The following is a 13,900-nucleotide window of genomic DNA, read 5'->3' as shown; positions in this document are numbered from 1 at the left end:
CAAAAACACAAAATCTTACCAAGTATTTTTGGCCTAATTTCTACTGTTAATGTCTCAGTACACTCAAAAAAATACAAAAACTAACTAATGAGTAACTTTTCAGCGAGAAAAGCTTGTTTTTAGTCAATTTCTTAATGTTGGTGAAAACTTTCTTGATAAGTGAAATAATCTGCCAGTATAACCAGAACTTTATTCATAAATATTAAGGAATTACTGACTTGAATCAAGCTCCTATATGTTGCTGAAAAGTTACTTTTAAGTCAGTTTTGTTTTATTTTACGGGTACTAAGATATTTTCACTAGAAACTGGATCAAAATACTTGCTAAGGTTTTGTGTTTCTGCAGTGCAGCAGCCATTAAATAACCAAAACCAGCTGACCAAACGCTCTGGAACTCTGCTTGGGTTGCTAGGTAACGGGGCTGGGCCTGGCCGGGGTTGCTAGGTAAAGGGCCGGGCTTGGCTGGGGTTGCTAGGTAACAGGGCCGGGCTTGGCTGGGGTTTCTAGGTAAAGGGCCGGGCTTGCTAGGTAACGGGGCTGGGCCTGGCCGGGGTTGCTAGGTAACGGGCCAATTCCAGTGCAGTGTGACTTGACAATTTTTGAGTTTTTGTTTTTTGAAATGACTCATTTACCAAAACACATTAAATTATTGCCAAAACTCAGCAATAACTTTTTTATTGTTTTGAAACTATAAAAATGTGATAAACGTGAATTTTCCCTCCTACAAGTTTTCCCAACACATCTTAAACTGCTTCCATTGACCATAAAACTGCATAATTTGACATTTTGAAAATAAATTTGCTTAATGGAAACACCAACTGAAAAACAAACAAAAACACTAATATGAGGTCTGTTTTTTTTTGTTTTGTTTTTATAATTCTAATTAAAACTTATTCATTATAATTGTTTATTTAGTAGAGACACAGAAATCGTTTAAATTGTGTGGACGTTATCTGAATGCTGCCAAAGGTTTGCTCTCATTTGTAATGAAAACAGATGCAGAAACTAATTTTACTGGTAAAACTGGTAGCAAACTGGTCATAAACTCTCAGAAGGTCTACTGCAGTTGTTGTTCAGGATTTAAGTGCCCAGTTTCCCTGAACTCCCCAGTGGATGACCTTTGACCTGGCCTCCTCCCAGCATACATCCCAGTCCAGGCCCAGCCTGGGAAGATGTCCGCCCAGCCTCTTACCAACGCCTCCTGCCAAATCCTGAGAGGCCGCCGATGGGGAGGCCTGTTCTCCCAACGCCAGGACTCCATTGTTGCAACACGTCTCACGGTGGAGACCAGGTCGCCATGGTTACCATCCCAGATACAGCAGCTACCCCTCCTCTGAGTTCACGTCTAGAAAACATGCTCTGAAAAGCCTGAATACTTTCAAAGTAAAACACCCAAACAGAAAGTTCAGGTTAAATTAATAAACATATTTTATTCTGAAAGGTTGTGACAAAACACACAGCAACTGCTGCTGCCCAACAACCTGGGGAGGGTCATCAGGGCTATGGCAGGCCATTTTACCATAAAATCATCTTCAACACACTGAAATTAGTTTATGGCAAGACATATTAGTAAATTAGGATATCGCTAATTACATTAAAAATACTTTATCAATCCCAAAGGAAAGTTAAATTAATTAATGTCAGATTTACCATTAATTTGTATGAAAACTTCAAGATTCATGCAGTGAGTTACTATCAGTCAGCTGCAAACACAATAAAAACACATTTTATAATTATATTTAAAAAATAAAATCTTTATCCCTGTACAAAATATGACAACTTTGGTCTGTTTGGCTTTCCATACATCTACCATCCTGTTTTTTAAGTTTTTTTTTGCAACGTTGGGCATCACTGAGTTAGCTGCACTGATCTTATAGCACTAACCAAAAACATCAGTTAGCTAATGCTAAATTGCTAACTGATGTTAGCATTATTTAGCCGACACTAAATAATGTGTTATTTAGCGTCGGCTAAATAACACATTATTTAGCCGACGCTAATGCTACACATGGAAGCTAAATACAATATTTCCAGCAGATTCAGCCCAGCGTTGAGGTGTGAAGCAGATCAAAGGTTAAAGGTCATGACCAAACAACTAGAAAATGTGGTTTTTCTTTTTGTGTCTGACAGTTTCAGAGGCACATCAAGAAGTCGGAGGGCCAGAAGATTCCCAAAGTGGAGCTTCAGATCTCCATCTACGGCGTCAAGATCCTGGACCCCAAAACCAAGGTGAGTCCGGACGGGTCGATTCTCCGCAGTTTGACTGAAACTGATGGTGGAGGGGCAGAAACATCCCATATGAAACGGCAGAGGGTAACCATGGCAACCAAAGGTTTTCCACGTTTCGATGTAGATCTGCTCCATATTCAGATTTCATTACGATGTGAAAGTGGTTTCCCTCCAGAACAGATCCAGTTGATCCAGTCTGTGAATAACGGAGGATTTGTGTCGCAGGATGTGCAGCACAACTGTCAGCTGCACCGGATATCGTTCTGCGCCGACGACAAGACGGACAAACGGATATTCACCTTCATCTGCAAAGACTCTGAGTCCAACAAGCACCTCTGCTACGTGTTCGACAGTGAAAAATGTGTACGTGTTTTTAGCTTTTTGTTCCCAAACCCTGGAGGCTGTGAGACGTTTCAGGTGAATCGTGTCTTTCAGGCGGAGGAGATCACCCTCACCATCGGCCAGGCCTTCGACTTGGCCTACAAGAAGTTTCTGGAGTCTGGAGGGAAAGACGTGGAGACGAGGAAGCAGATCGGCGGGCTGCAGAAGAGAGTACGGCGTTGAGGCGCTGCATTGATGGTTTTATTAATTAATGCTGAGCTTGTGTCTATCGATTGTTTTAAATCCGTCAACCTGCTCGATTCATCAGCGCAGAGCGAGTGAACTGATGAATATTAATGCCACAAGCTGAGATTAGATTTCTGCTGGGAACTCGGCGAAGCCTCTGGTTTGTTTGCTGAAGAGGGTCTGACTGCATGAGGAGCTGAACACCTGGATGAACTGACCTCTGACCTGCTGGTCCTCGGTTTGAGCTCCGTTCCTCAGAGAAACACCTCATGGGAATAAACATCAGTCACATCGATTGGGGTCAGAGAAACGTAGAGAATCGTGACACGTTATAGTTTGTCATGTTTTGTCGTTGGACGCCTAAACGCCGTCCTGAACAGAGCCGACCTGTTCAGTACCGCTCAGGTAAACCAAGCAGCCGCAGCGAATCCCCAACAAACTCAGCTGCCCCGATAAAACCTGGTCCACCTTCTGGGCTGGGCAGAACCGCCCAAACCTCCCAGAACTTGTTCTGGATGGAGCCGATGCATGAAAGCTTCAGACGAGGTTCCATCGGATCTAAAGATGATGAGGTTTGATCAGGTTCTGTTCGCCACAGTTTGGCTGAAACTGATGGTTACGATGCAGAAACCTCCCATGTACAGCAGCAGAGAGGGATGCGGTAACCATGGCAACCAGGCGCCTTTACACTGAGAGAAGTTTGTGACGGTTTTGGAAACGCTAAAAAAAAAAAAAAACTTAAAATTTACTCAAAAAAAAAAAAAAAAAAAAAAACTTAAAATTTACTCAAAACAAACTTAAATCTTGCTGAAAACTTTAGCAGTTAGTTTTGTCTTATTTCAACTGAACTAAGAAACTTTCACTAGAAATTAGACCAAAATTATTGGTAAGACTTTGTGTTTTTGCAGGGCGTTGCCATAGTGATTGATGTTTTTTTCTGCATTAAAAATTTTGATGCCTTTAATCTGAAAGCAGCTTAAATCTCATGTTTAGTTTAGCATAACACAGAGGTTCTCTGAAACATGATGTAAAAACCTCTAACAGAAGATTAAAACTGTTTTGTTCTCACAGATTCAGGAACTGGAAACGGAAAACGCTGAGCTGAAGAAACAACTGCAGGAGCTGGAGGAGCAGCTGATGATCGCTCATGTGCCACCAGTAAGAACAAAACGTCCCAGTTCAACTCCAGTTGGTTTGAAATCAGGAAATTAATCAGAACCACAAGAAAGATGTTTACAAAACCTAAAATAAATCCTGAAACAACCAACAGTCAGAACCGTCCTGGTTTAGAGGTCATTGCTGTCCAGGTAGGGGCGCCCTCTGCTGGTGGTAGTTTGCACAACAGGACTTTGTCTTCTGTCTTCATCAAAATCATCAAATTAAACTGATCAATAACTACGATAAAACAATAGGTCACCACTGTTTAATATTCTAATCAAACAAATAAAATAAGATTTATTTTGTGTCTTTGTGTAAAAACATTATAGATCTAAAATTTACCTCAAAGAAATAAAAACCTTGATTTGCTCATTTTTTGGCCTCATTTAAGAAAAATTTAAGAATTTTGTTTTCTCATCAGACAAATTAGCATCCAGTTTAGCTTAGCATAGCTCTTCCTGTGGCTACTTAGCTTAACATTCAGCTTACCTTTTTAGCTTAATTTATCAAAAATGTAATTACAAACAGCTTAAAAGAAATAATTGCATTATTTAGTCAAGACAGTGAAATTAGCATTTGGTTTAAAATCCCCCCTGCTCTAGGTGATCCAGATGTTCTTATTTTCTTAAAGGCGTTTTCTCTTGTTTTTCCCATTTTGAAGAGTTGGAATAGGAAAAGATTCAGTCGATTAAACATTGTTTCTGTAAAACTCATTAAGGTACCTGAAAGTTTTATTTTTCATGTGTTAGTTTGTTAGAGTGCAGACGAAGCGATTTCTCAATCCGCCTAGCAGTGCGGTTAGCGGTGTGGTTAGCATAGCGGTTAGCATGGCGGTTAGCGTAACGCTGCTCTCTGACTAACCCTTCTTCTTCTGTGGTGGCGGTGCGCTGTCTCTCCCCAGCCGCCGGACGCGGTGGGCGAGTCCTTCCTGCTGCACAGGCCGTCCTCTCTCTTCTGGTTTCACAGCGTGTCGTCGCTGTCCTGTCTGGAGATTTCCTCCGTCACGCTAACGCCCATGAGCTCTCCGGACTCCAGCGTCTCCGCGGGGATACTAACCCCTCCGCCTGCTAAACACGCTCCTCTTCCTCCTCCTCTTCCTCCTAAAGCCAGCGAGGCCTGCAGCATCCCGCGGCCTCGTGTAAACTAACGTCTTTTCTGCTCTCTTCTACGGAAGACAATTAGGGCCACTGAAAAAAAAAACATTTTGACTTTAAACTTTGAATTCTAATTCTGTGTCAAAATAACCAAAAATTTGTAGGTGTATGTCAATTATGTTGTTAGCAAATGAAAAATAATTGTGTAACTATTTTCCTTGTTTTAGGATTGGTAAACCTGTAATTTATCCACACAAATTTACCAAATTTATTTGGTAGATTTGAGTTTTAAGAATGGATTTGCTGGATGATGCATAAACAATTTAACAACTCTGATTCTGAGGAAAAAAGTCAGAATTTTGAAAAAATCAAAACTTTGATAAAAAAGTTAAAATTGTAATAAAGGAAAATGTCACAATTCTGAGAAAAATTTGGATTCTATAAAAAGTCAAAATTTAGAGTTAAAAGTAAGAATTGTAAAAAGAAAAGTTGGAATTTTGAGAAAAAGTCAGAATTCCAAAATGTGAGAGACAGAGAAAAAAATCTCTTTTACAGCTTGTTTTGTTTTTTCAGAACTTTGTAAATAAAAATGTCAGAATTGTGAGGAAAAAAATTCAAATTCTGAGATAACAGTCAGAATTTTATTTTATTTTTTTTGGCCCTAATCTGCTCCCGTAGCCTTTCCTCCCTGTGTGGTGTTGTGTGTCTCGGGTCGGCCGGTTCAGTAACGGTTTGTGTTCTGGTGCAGGCGGGGAGTGTCTCGGTGAAACTACAGTCCACGGATGTTTTCGACATGGTTCCCTTCTCCACAGTGACGCCGCTGGTTCCCAGCAGGGCCAGTAATGGCTGTCCTCCGCCGCCGCCGACCTCCCTGCCGCCCGACATGAGTGAGTCAACAGAACCGCTCGGGTTTGGTGGAAGCGAGGGAAGCGGGTTGACTGTGGTTCTGTCTGCAGGTAAAGATTTGTTCGGAGCGGAGCCGTTTGACCCGTTCACCTGCGGCGCGGCTGACTTCCCTCCAGATATCCAGTCGAAGCTCGATGAGATGCAGGTGAGGCCTGGGAGTTCAAACCTAATAACCAGTGTTGGTGTCGCCAGCATGGGGCGACGTTACTACATACTACTGAATGTGTTTCCTTTCTCTCTCTTCTGAATTATTAACAGCTGAATGTGTCTCTTGTCTTCTTCCCTCTCTTAGCGGCAGAGATGGTTTGTACCTTTGCTTTGCTGTCTGTGTTGCGACTGCAGCTGTTTCCTGCTGCATGTTTTCATATTTACCAACATCCTCATCCTCTAAGCTCTTGTTGGCTTTGCTCTCAGTGGCTGCTAGCTTGATTCTGAGTTGCTGTTGACCTGACTGTTAGCTTTTAGCTTGACTCTGCTTTGTTGTTATCCTGATTCTGATTAGCTGTGAGCTTGACTTTGGTTGACTATTAGCTCCACTCTGTTTAGCTATTAGCTTTACTCTGGTTATCTTTTTAGCTTCGCTGTTGGTAGCTGTTGACGTGAAAACAGTTAGCTTTCAGGTGTAGTCTGATTAACTTTTAGCTTGGGCCTGAGGTACTGTTAGCTTCACTGTGGCTTGCTATCGGAGTGAATAAAGTTAGCTTTTACCTATAGTTTGGTTAACTTTTAGCCTATGCCTGATAGGCTAAAAGTTAACTTCTAGCCTATCAGGCTTCACTCTGATTAGCTTTAAATTTTATACAGATTAGCTTTTATCATCACACTGGTTAGCTGTTGATGTGAATATGGTTAGTTGTATTTTGGTTAATTCATATAACCATATTTGGTTATATTTGGTTAACTGACTCTGAGTACCTATTGGCTGGTCTGGCTGGTGACTCTGGCTAGTTATTAGCTTGACTTTGGTTAGCTGCTAGCATGAATTGGAGTAGATGTTAGCTTGACTCTGGTTAGTTGTTAGCTTCAGTGTGGCTACCTGTTGGTATGAATAAAGTTAGCATTTATCTTTATTCTGGCTAACTTTTAGCCTGAATCTGAGTTAGCTTGACTCAGATTAGCTGTCAGGTTGATTTAGAATTGCTGTTAGCTTGACTCCATTAGCATTTCTCAAGCTGAGCTCATTCTGTTTACTCCTGGAGGTAAGATATTGACTACTCATAACATTCTACCATAAAGCACCAAACCAATGAGCATGCATTGTCATTTCTGACCCAGTTGAGTGAAGCATGACTTTGCATGTAGGAGCGGTTTGACTCCAGATGGTTGTTGTTTGTTATTTTTGGTCACTCTGAGCTTCCAGATGAATCCGGCTCGTTTAGCTCCTCTATCCGCAGCGTTCATCCTCCTGCCTGTTTTCCCACAGGAGGGGTTCAAAATGGGACTGACCATGGAGGGCACCGTCTTCTCTCTGGACCCGCTGGACGGCCGTTGCTGATGCCAACAAAACTTTTAACTCGTTTGTATGGAAAAAGTGCCAATATCCACTCCATGGTTGAGATGTCACAGCCGCCATCTTGGGGTTTATATGCATTTGCATTTTGATTGGTTTTTCGATATTTCAGCGTAAACTTGGATCTGTTAAAGTAAAGAGCTATTTTTGTATGAACTGAGAAGATTCTGGAAAGAGACATTTTGCGTACCTTTGCTGTAAATAGTCTGAGATGTCCAATGGTACACTCTGTGGCAGAGTTTTCATATCTGTGTGAATTCTGTGTTGGTGACACATTCCTGTTTCTATGGAGAACAAAAGCTGACAAACATTAAGTGTTCCATTAACGCCAACATTCAGCTTCACTGAATGGTTTACCTCACATTATTCCTTTTTATATAGATTATTACTCCAGCTATAACTTTTTAACCCACTGACTCTTCCACATGTTGGTTGTTTCTTTTTTTTTTTTACATTTTCCACTTTTAATTCCCCCCCTCCCCGAACTCTATAATCATTGTATTTTTCTTCCCCTACGTTTTCCGAGTCCATACGGAAATATTCCTGTTATTTACTTTTGGTTACTTTGCAGTTATTAAAGAAACTCCTTCTGGGGAAAAAAAACATTTTCTATGTCTCTGTCTATCACTGCTTTGGTTTAGATATTTATGGAGAACTGTTCCTGCCAGAATTGGCAAAGAAAATGCAGACAAAATGCAAAGAGAGGAGAAAATAAATCAATGTATATTTAAAAAATGTAACAGTAAATTAAAAAACTTAAACAAAAAATATATATATAAAAGATTAGAATTAAAATAGACATAAATAATAGTTATAAATTTAAATTAATAGATGAAAATAATAAATATTGGTTCATTTCACACCGCACAATAAAATTAGTTATTTTTAAATTTTAGCTGAAATATTTCCCACATTAAAAACTTTTTAAAGCCACTTATTGCTTTCTATTTTTAATACCAGTTTTGACAGGGTGTAGCCTCCATAGAATTTCCTTTTCCAAATATAACAATAAAATCTTATGGTTTCTTTGTTTATAATTAAAAGAGGTCAAATATTTAGATTTAACTTAAAATTTATAACTTTTCCATCTAAATCACATCTTAATTTATTAATATCACCTGAAAGTTAATTTAATATAGCCAGTTTTTATGGAATAAATTTAATTTTTTGTTCCCATTTTCATGCAGTCCCAAATATCCGCCAGTAGGTGGCGGTGCAGAAAATAAACCATAATTACAGAAGAAGAAGAAGTCGTTTGAAAGCGACTGTGAGGGAGAGTTGGCCGCCATCTTGGTCCAGTCAGCCTGATTTTCGCCAGTTACCCGCCCTGATTCGAACTTTGGTGGGCCGGAGAAACATGGAGGATGATGAACTGAGCGACTTCGATAAGGGCCAGGTGGTAGTGGCCAGGGAGCTGGGCTTGAGCGTCTCCAAGACGGCCAAGACGGTGGGCTGTTCCCGGGCAGCGGTGGTCAAAGCCTACCGCCAGTGGTACGAGGAGGGACTGCGGCTCCGAGCCGGGAGACCCCGGCTTTTTGACGCCAAGGCGCTGGACGACGACTCCGGCTCCGAGAGCGAGCAGACGGAAGGTGAGGAGGACAGCGGGGAGAAGAAGGCGGAACAGCAGCCGGGGGCCACCGCAGGTGAGCGGACTGATGATGGAGAGAAGCCGGGGGAGAGTTCCGCTGACCGGACAGAGGAGGGAGAGTGATGCCGGAGCTGCTGGCGGATCCTGGACTGGAGGTTTGGACCATTCGGAGGATTAAAACTGAGTAGAACCTCTTTATTTGGGTTCGTTACGTTAAAACGTTTTCATCTAAAACATTTTTGATGAACAAAACTTTCATTTTTTACACCATGTGAAAGAATCACGGTTACAAATCTGCTCATATGATGCCTTTACTGCGCCTCGGACGTTTCATTTCTGACCTTCTCTTGACGTCACAACCGGTGATGGGGTTTTTGTTTGTTTTTGCCCCTGGGTCCGAAACGGCTACATTAGAGACAAAACATGACTTTTCTTTGTTTATTGTTGTTGTGTTTTTTTATGAATAAAAAACAACTAAAATAAAATATTCAGAGTGTTTCAACTTTGTGGTGGAAAGTGTTGAAAAAATTGTTTACATATTCTTGACAAATGTTTATTATAAATGTTCAAGTTTTAATTTATGTTCTTCAGAGCCAGATTTCACTTTTACTAAATGTCCTAAAATGCAACAACTAAAAAATGGATTTAATTACAAAACGGCTCCAGGGTACATAAAAAGTATTCAACCCCTTTCTCTGTCAAAGCCAACAAATTTGGTCTTTTTTGACAAAAGAACAAAAATAACCTTTTAATTTCAGTTCCTGCAAAAATATTGACAAAAATATGACACTATGTCATTACATAAGTATTCATCTCTTAAAGTCAGTATTTATTAGCTTTCCTCCATTCTTCTTGCTGAAATGTTCAACATTGTTTGATCAAACCTTTTTAAAAATTCAGCTACAGATTATCTGTGGGATCAAGAGGCTTTGACTAGACCACTCTAGAACCTCCACCTTGTAGTGTAAAAACCCAAATTAAAACGTTTTTTTTAATGCAAAGCATATCAGACATGATAGCTCCTCTAGGTGGCAGCATAACTTAAAGAATAAGGATACTGAGCCTCTGATGATGTTTCCATACGTTAACAGTGAGTGCAGCTAAAACCATCAGATCTGAACTGGTTTCCAGTATGGATGACACAGCACGGCTCCTGCTGCTTCGCCGCGTGTTGAGGAATTTAATGGCTGCCGTTGGCCTAATTAAAGGCCGGATGTTTCTGCCTGATAAACTAGTCTCAGCTCGCTCCTCTTTCTCTTCTCTGTTTTCCTGCTGCATCTCGTTATGATAATTATCAGCTGTGTTTAAAGCTGATGCAGGTGTTTGGTTCCAAGAAATATATTTTTATGAAACATCCCTGCAGCTTGAATAAGATTAATAAATTAAATAATTACCTAAAATCTGTCAGAAATGGTTTGTCTCTCTCTCTCTCTCTCTCTCTACTTTGAGTAGAAACTGGACACACGGCTGACCTGAAGGTTATCTTGTCTAGTCCAAGTATTTGGATGGTTTGGAAATAAAAACTCTTTTTGTGACAAACATGTTGGTCATTTTCCTGTTAACCTAAAAGTTGTTTATGATACATAAAATCTCAATTACTTCAAAAGTTGAATGTTATATGTTTTACCTGTAGAGGTCACCATTTTTCACCTGCGCACCTGTGATGAGGCAGAACAAGAAATCAAGATGGTGGACATTGACAAAAACAACCAGACTGAGGAAAATGTCCTCAAAGTTTGTATGTCGTTAAATATGAGAGATTAGCTAGAACAAGCTAACGTGATCTACTTTTTACTATGTTAGCTAATGCTAACTTCATTAGCTAGAGCTAACACCAATAGCAGGAGCTAACACCATTAACAGAGCTAACACTATTAGCAAGTGCTAACTTCATTAGCCAGAGCTAACACCAATAGCAGGAGCTAACTCCATTGACTAGAGCTAACGTTATTAGCTAGAGCTAACTCCATTAGCTTTAGCTAACTTGATATCAGAACTAATTGGAAGCTCATGAATGAATGTTTAGTGACAATGAAGTATTTTTACGTTTTTGTAGTAAACTGTTATTCTATATTTAACTAAATGTTTTGAGTCTGATGCTAACCATAGTCAGCTTTACCTCTTAGCAGCTAGCGCTGGTTTCTGCATCACTAACTGTGTAAAAATTCAGGTAGAACAGAACTAGCGCTGTAGCACCTAGCATACGGCATCTACCCAGGATGCATTGCAGCATCAACATTATGACGTCTGTGTGACTTTATTTTCTTTAAATGTACTTGAAATATTTATGAAATATTTATGAAATGTTGTATGCATTAGTTTTTCAGACATGCAGACGGTCAGAGTCTGGTGATTTTTTAACATGATGCTGTAACTTTAGAGAAAGTTGTTTGTGATTTTCAACTAGATTATAAACTGAGCCAATAATTTGTAACATTTGTGCTGCATTTCCTGTAATCTGAAATGTAACATTTTTAACTGGTGTGTTATTTCTTCCTCTGCAGATCTTAAAAACTGTCAAATGGTTAAATTATTGTTTTTAATATTGCAACGTTTAACTATAAATCTTTGTGTAAATTTTTCTAATCATAAGTAAAGTTGGTTGTTTTTTATTTTGAAAGGGCATATTAGCCTGGCCGTAGCAATAAGCAGAACTAATAGCTTCTTTTTAACACAAAACTAAATGTTCTGATGTTAACCCTGTTTTTTCTCCGCCCTCCAGCCGTTCAGCTCATGTGGAAGAAATGCGACGAGCCGATCTTCGCTGATTAACACGCCAGACTGTGACTCAGCTCCACTTCATGGAGGTTAAACTGATGCAGCCCTGCAGATGTTCTCCAAACGTTTCTGCTCCCTGCGCAGTGAAAACCCCAGCAGATGCCGACGTTTCTGTTTTCTCCGCCGTCACGCCTCCTGCATGTCGAGGTTTCCTTCAAAACGGCTCAGAGTTCAGCAGATGAGCTGAAATCTGATCTCTGCAGGGAAAACAAAGAGCTATGTCCAAAGAAAGAGGGGAAATACAGCGGTGAGCGGTCCAGCCCATGTTTAAAGCTGCAGAAACACCAGGAGAAGCATTTTATTTTGAAGTTACTGGACTATAACCCAGCTGCTGAGCAAAAAAATAAAAGTTTTCTATTTCAGGCGCTTGAGGAGGAACAAACGGCAGCTAGCTAACGAGCAGCAAACTGTCTCTGATTACCGAGTTAACAAGCCGAGAGGATCAGCAGGCGAGACCAGATCAACCCACAGGGTGTGTTTACTTTCTGATCAACCCACAGGGTGTGTTTACTTACTGACCAACACACAGGGTGTGTTTACTTTCTGATCAACACACAGGGTGTGTTTACTTTCTGATTAACACACAGGGTGTGTTTACTTACTGCAGGACAAATCGGTTCTGTTTGACCGAAATCTAATTAATTTAACTTAATTTTAACAGAAAGTCTGAAATAAGTATTGTCCTGTTTGGAAGCTAAAGCTCATGCATATTTCGACTATTTGTGAAAACCACAGTGCCATCTTGTGGCCTGGCATGAGAACTGCAGCAGATTTAGTTGTCTAAAAAATTTGGAAATTTCAGAGTTTTTTCATTAAAATTTCAGATTTTTTCTAGCAAATTTTTTGACTTTTCAAACTCAGAAATGTTCTTGTTTTTTCCAGAAAAACTTTTCTTGTTGTAAATTTACGCCATCTATTTTTGTCTAAATGTGGAATTTCCCACATTCAACATTTGAAAATACTGCCAGTCTCCAACCACTTCCTGCTGTTTTCATCTTTGTCGTTTCCGCCAGTGGTAACATCCTGCCGTTGACCATGTGACTCTTGTGATGAGAAAAAGTTTTTCAGTTGCTGTTTTTTTTTTTTACCATTTTGAAATGTTAAAAAAAAATCTCATCATAGTGACAAATTTTTTTATTAGGAAACATGTTTTTTACAAAATCGATGCATTTTAGTTTATTGAATTTATTGTGCAGTTTTATGGTCAATGGAAACAAAGATGCTGACTCATTTTTGCAAAACCACATTTAATGTTTGGCTAACGGACTGGTTGTTCTCAGCAGGAAACATTTGGGACAGTAAGGCAGAATTCCTTCAGATAAGAGAAACTTTAAGTCAGGATCATTTTTCGAAATCCTTATTCCTTTTTATTTTTGTTTCATTTTACAGAAGGGCTTTGAAGGTTTTGTTGCCTGAAGGATTTATGTTGTTTATTTTCATGTTAAGCTCAGAGCTTCTCTCCGTTTCCCTGCAAGTCGGTACAAGAGGAGGAAGGAGTTCACAGCGGATATTTGGCGAGGAAAGTAAACTCATCACCAATGGCTGGTAGATGAGAATAAAGCAGCGGCGGATCAGTGCAGGCAGGCCCCGTCCTGACATGGCTGAATAAATAGCTCTGAAGGCTCGTTATTACTCACCTATCAGATATTTACCAGCCTCAGGTCGGCTTTCCTTAAATAACGCCGCGTTAAGACGTTTCTGTGGCGTCTGAAAGATAATCAAGTCAAACTTTTGTTTCAGGACTCAAGGGAGGCAGAGGGGGATAACAGAACAAGACTCAGTTGGAAGATGTGGCTTTTTCTTTTTGACTCACAGACCTCAGAGTGATAAACGAGTCCAGAACATTCCAGTTTGGGCTGGAGGAGAGACCCCCCACTGAGACACATTGACATCTGGAACACCACGGAAAGAAAGGCTCATGATAAGGAAGTTTAGAGAAGGTCTCTGGGTTTCCCTGAGAGGAGAAGGTCTCTGGGTTTCCTTGAGTCCAGAAGGTCTCTGGGTTTCCTTGAGTCCAGAAGGTCTCTGGGTTTCCTTGAGTCCAGAAGGTCTCTGGGTTTCCCTGAGAGGA

At 40.2% G+C, this 13,900-nt stretch overlaps 1 protein-coding gene and 1 long non-coding RNA gene across 8 annotated transcripts in view; one reads left to right on the top strand and one right to left on the bottom strand.

Moving 5' to 3' along the window:
- LOC103138144 (uncharacterized) overlaps positions 1 to 4,881 on the bottom strand; it is a 28,375-nt gene extending 23,494 nt beyond the window's left edge. Inside the window, exon 1 of the long non-coding RNA XR_476230.1 lies at positions 4,815 to 4,881. This is a non-coding gene — a long non-coding RNA (uncharacterized LOC103138144). The remainder of the gene's footprint in view (positions 1 to 4,814) is intronic.
- Positions 1 to 8,068, top strand: part of gulp1a (GULP PTB domain containing engulfment adaptor 1a) — a 57,643-nt gene extending 49,575 nt beyond the window's left edge. For 3 of the 7 annotated variants that reach the window (XM_007552258.2, XM_016671610.1, XM_016671609.1), the window contains 8 exons: positions 2,130 to 2,228; positions 2,454 to 2,591; positions 2,664 to 2,780; positions 3,867 to 3,953; positions 4,855 to 5,091; positions 5,796 to 5,934; positions 6,004 to 6,098; positions 7,377 to 8,068. In XM_007552258.2, coding sequence (XP_007552320.1) covers positions 2,130 to 2,228; positions 2,454 to 2,591; positions 2,664 to 2,780; positions 3,867 to 3,953; positions 4,855 to 5,091; positions 5,796 to 5,934; positions 6,004 to 6,098; positions 7,377 to 7,448 — 984 coding nt within the window. In that variant the 3' untranslated portion in view covers positions 7,449 to 8,068. Of the gene's footprint in view, positions 1 to 2,129; positions 2,229 to 2,453; positions 2,592 to 2,663; positions 2,781 to 3,866; positions 3,954 to 4,854; positions 5,092 to 5,795; positions 5,935 to 6,003; positions 6,099 to 6,245; positions 6,257 to 7,376 lie in introns of all 7 variants that reach the window. The other 4 variants (XM_007552261.2, XM_016671611.1, XM_007552260.2 and 1 more) reach the window with 3 other exon arrangements.
- Positions 8,069 to 13,900: the final 5,832 nt, after the last annotated feature.

This window comes from Poecilia formosa, unplaced genomic scaffold, assembly GCF_000485575.1.
Source record: "Poecilia formosa unplaced genomic scaffold, Poecilia_formosa-5.1.2 Scaffold47, whole genome shotgun sequence".
NCBI classification, from domain to species: Eukaryota; Metazoa; Chordata; class Actinopteri; order Cyprinodontiformes; family Poeciliidae; genus Poecilia; species Poecilia formosa.
The sequence above is the reverse complement of the archived record's forward strand: the minus strand, read 5'-3'. Positions and strand labels throughout refer to the sequence as shown.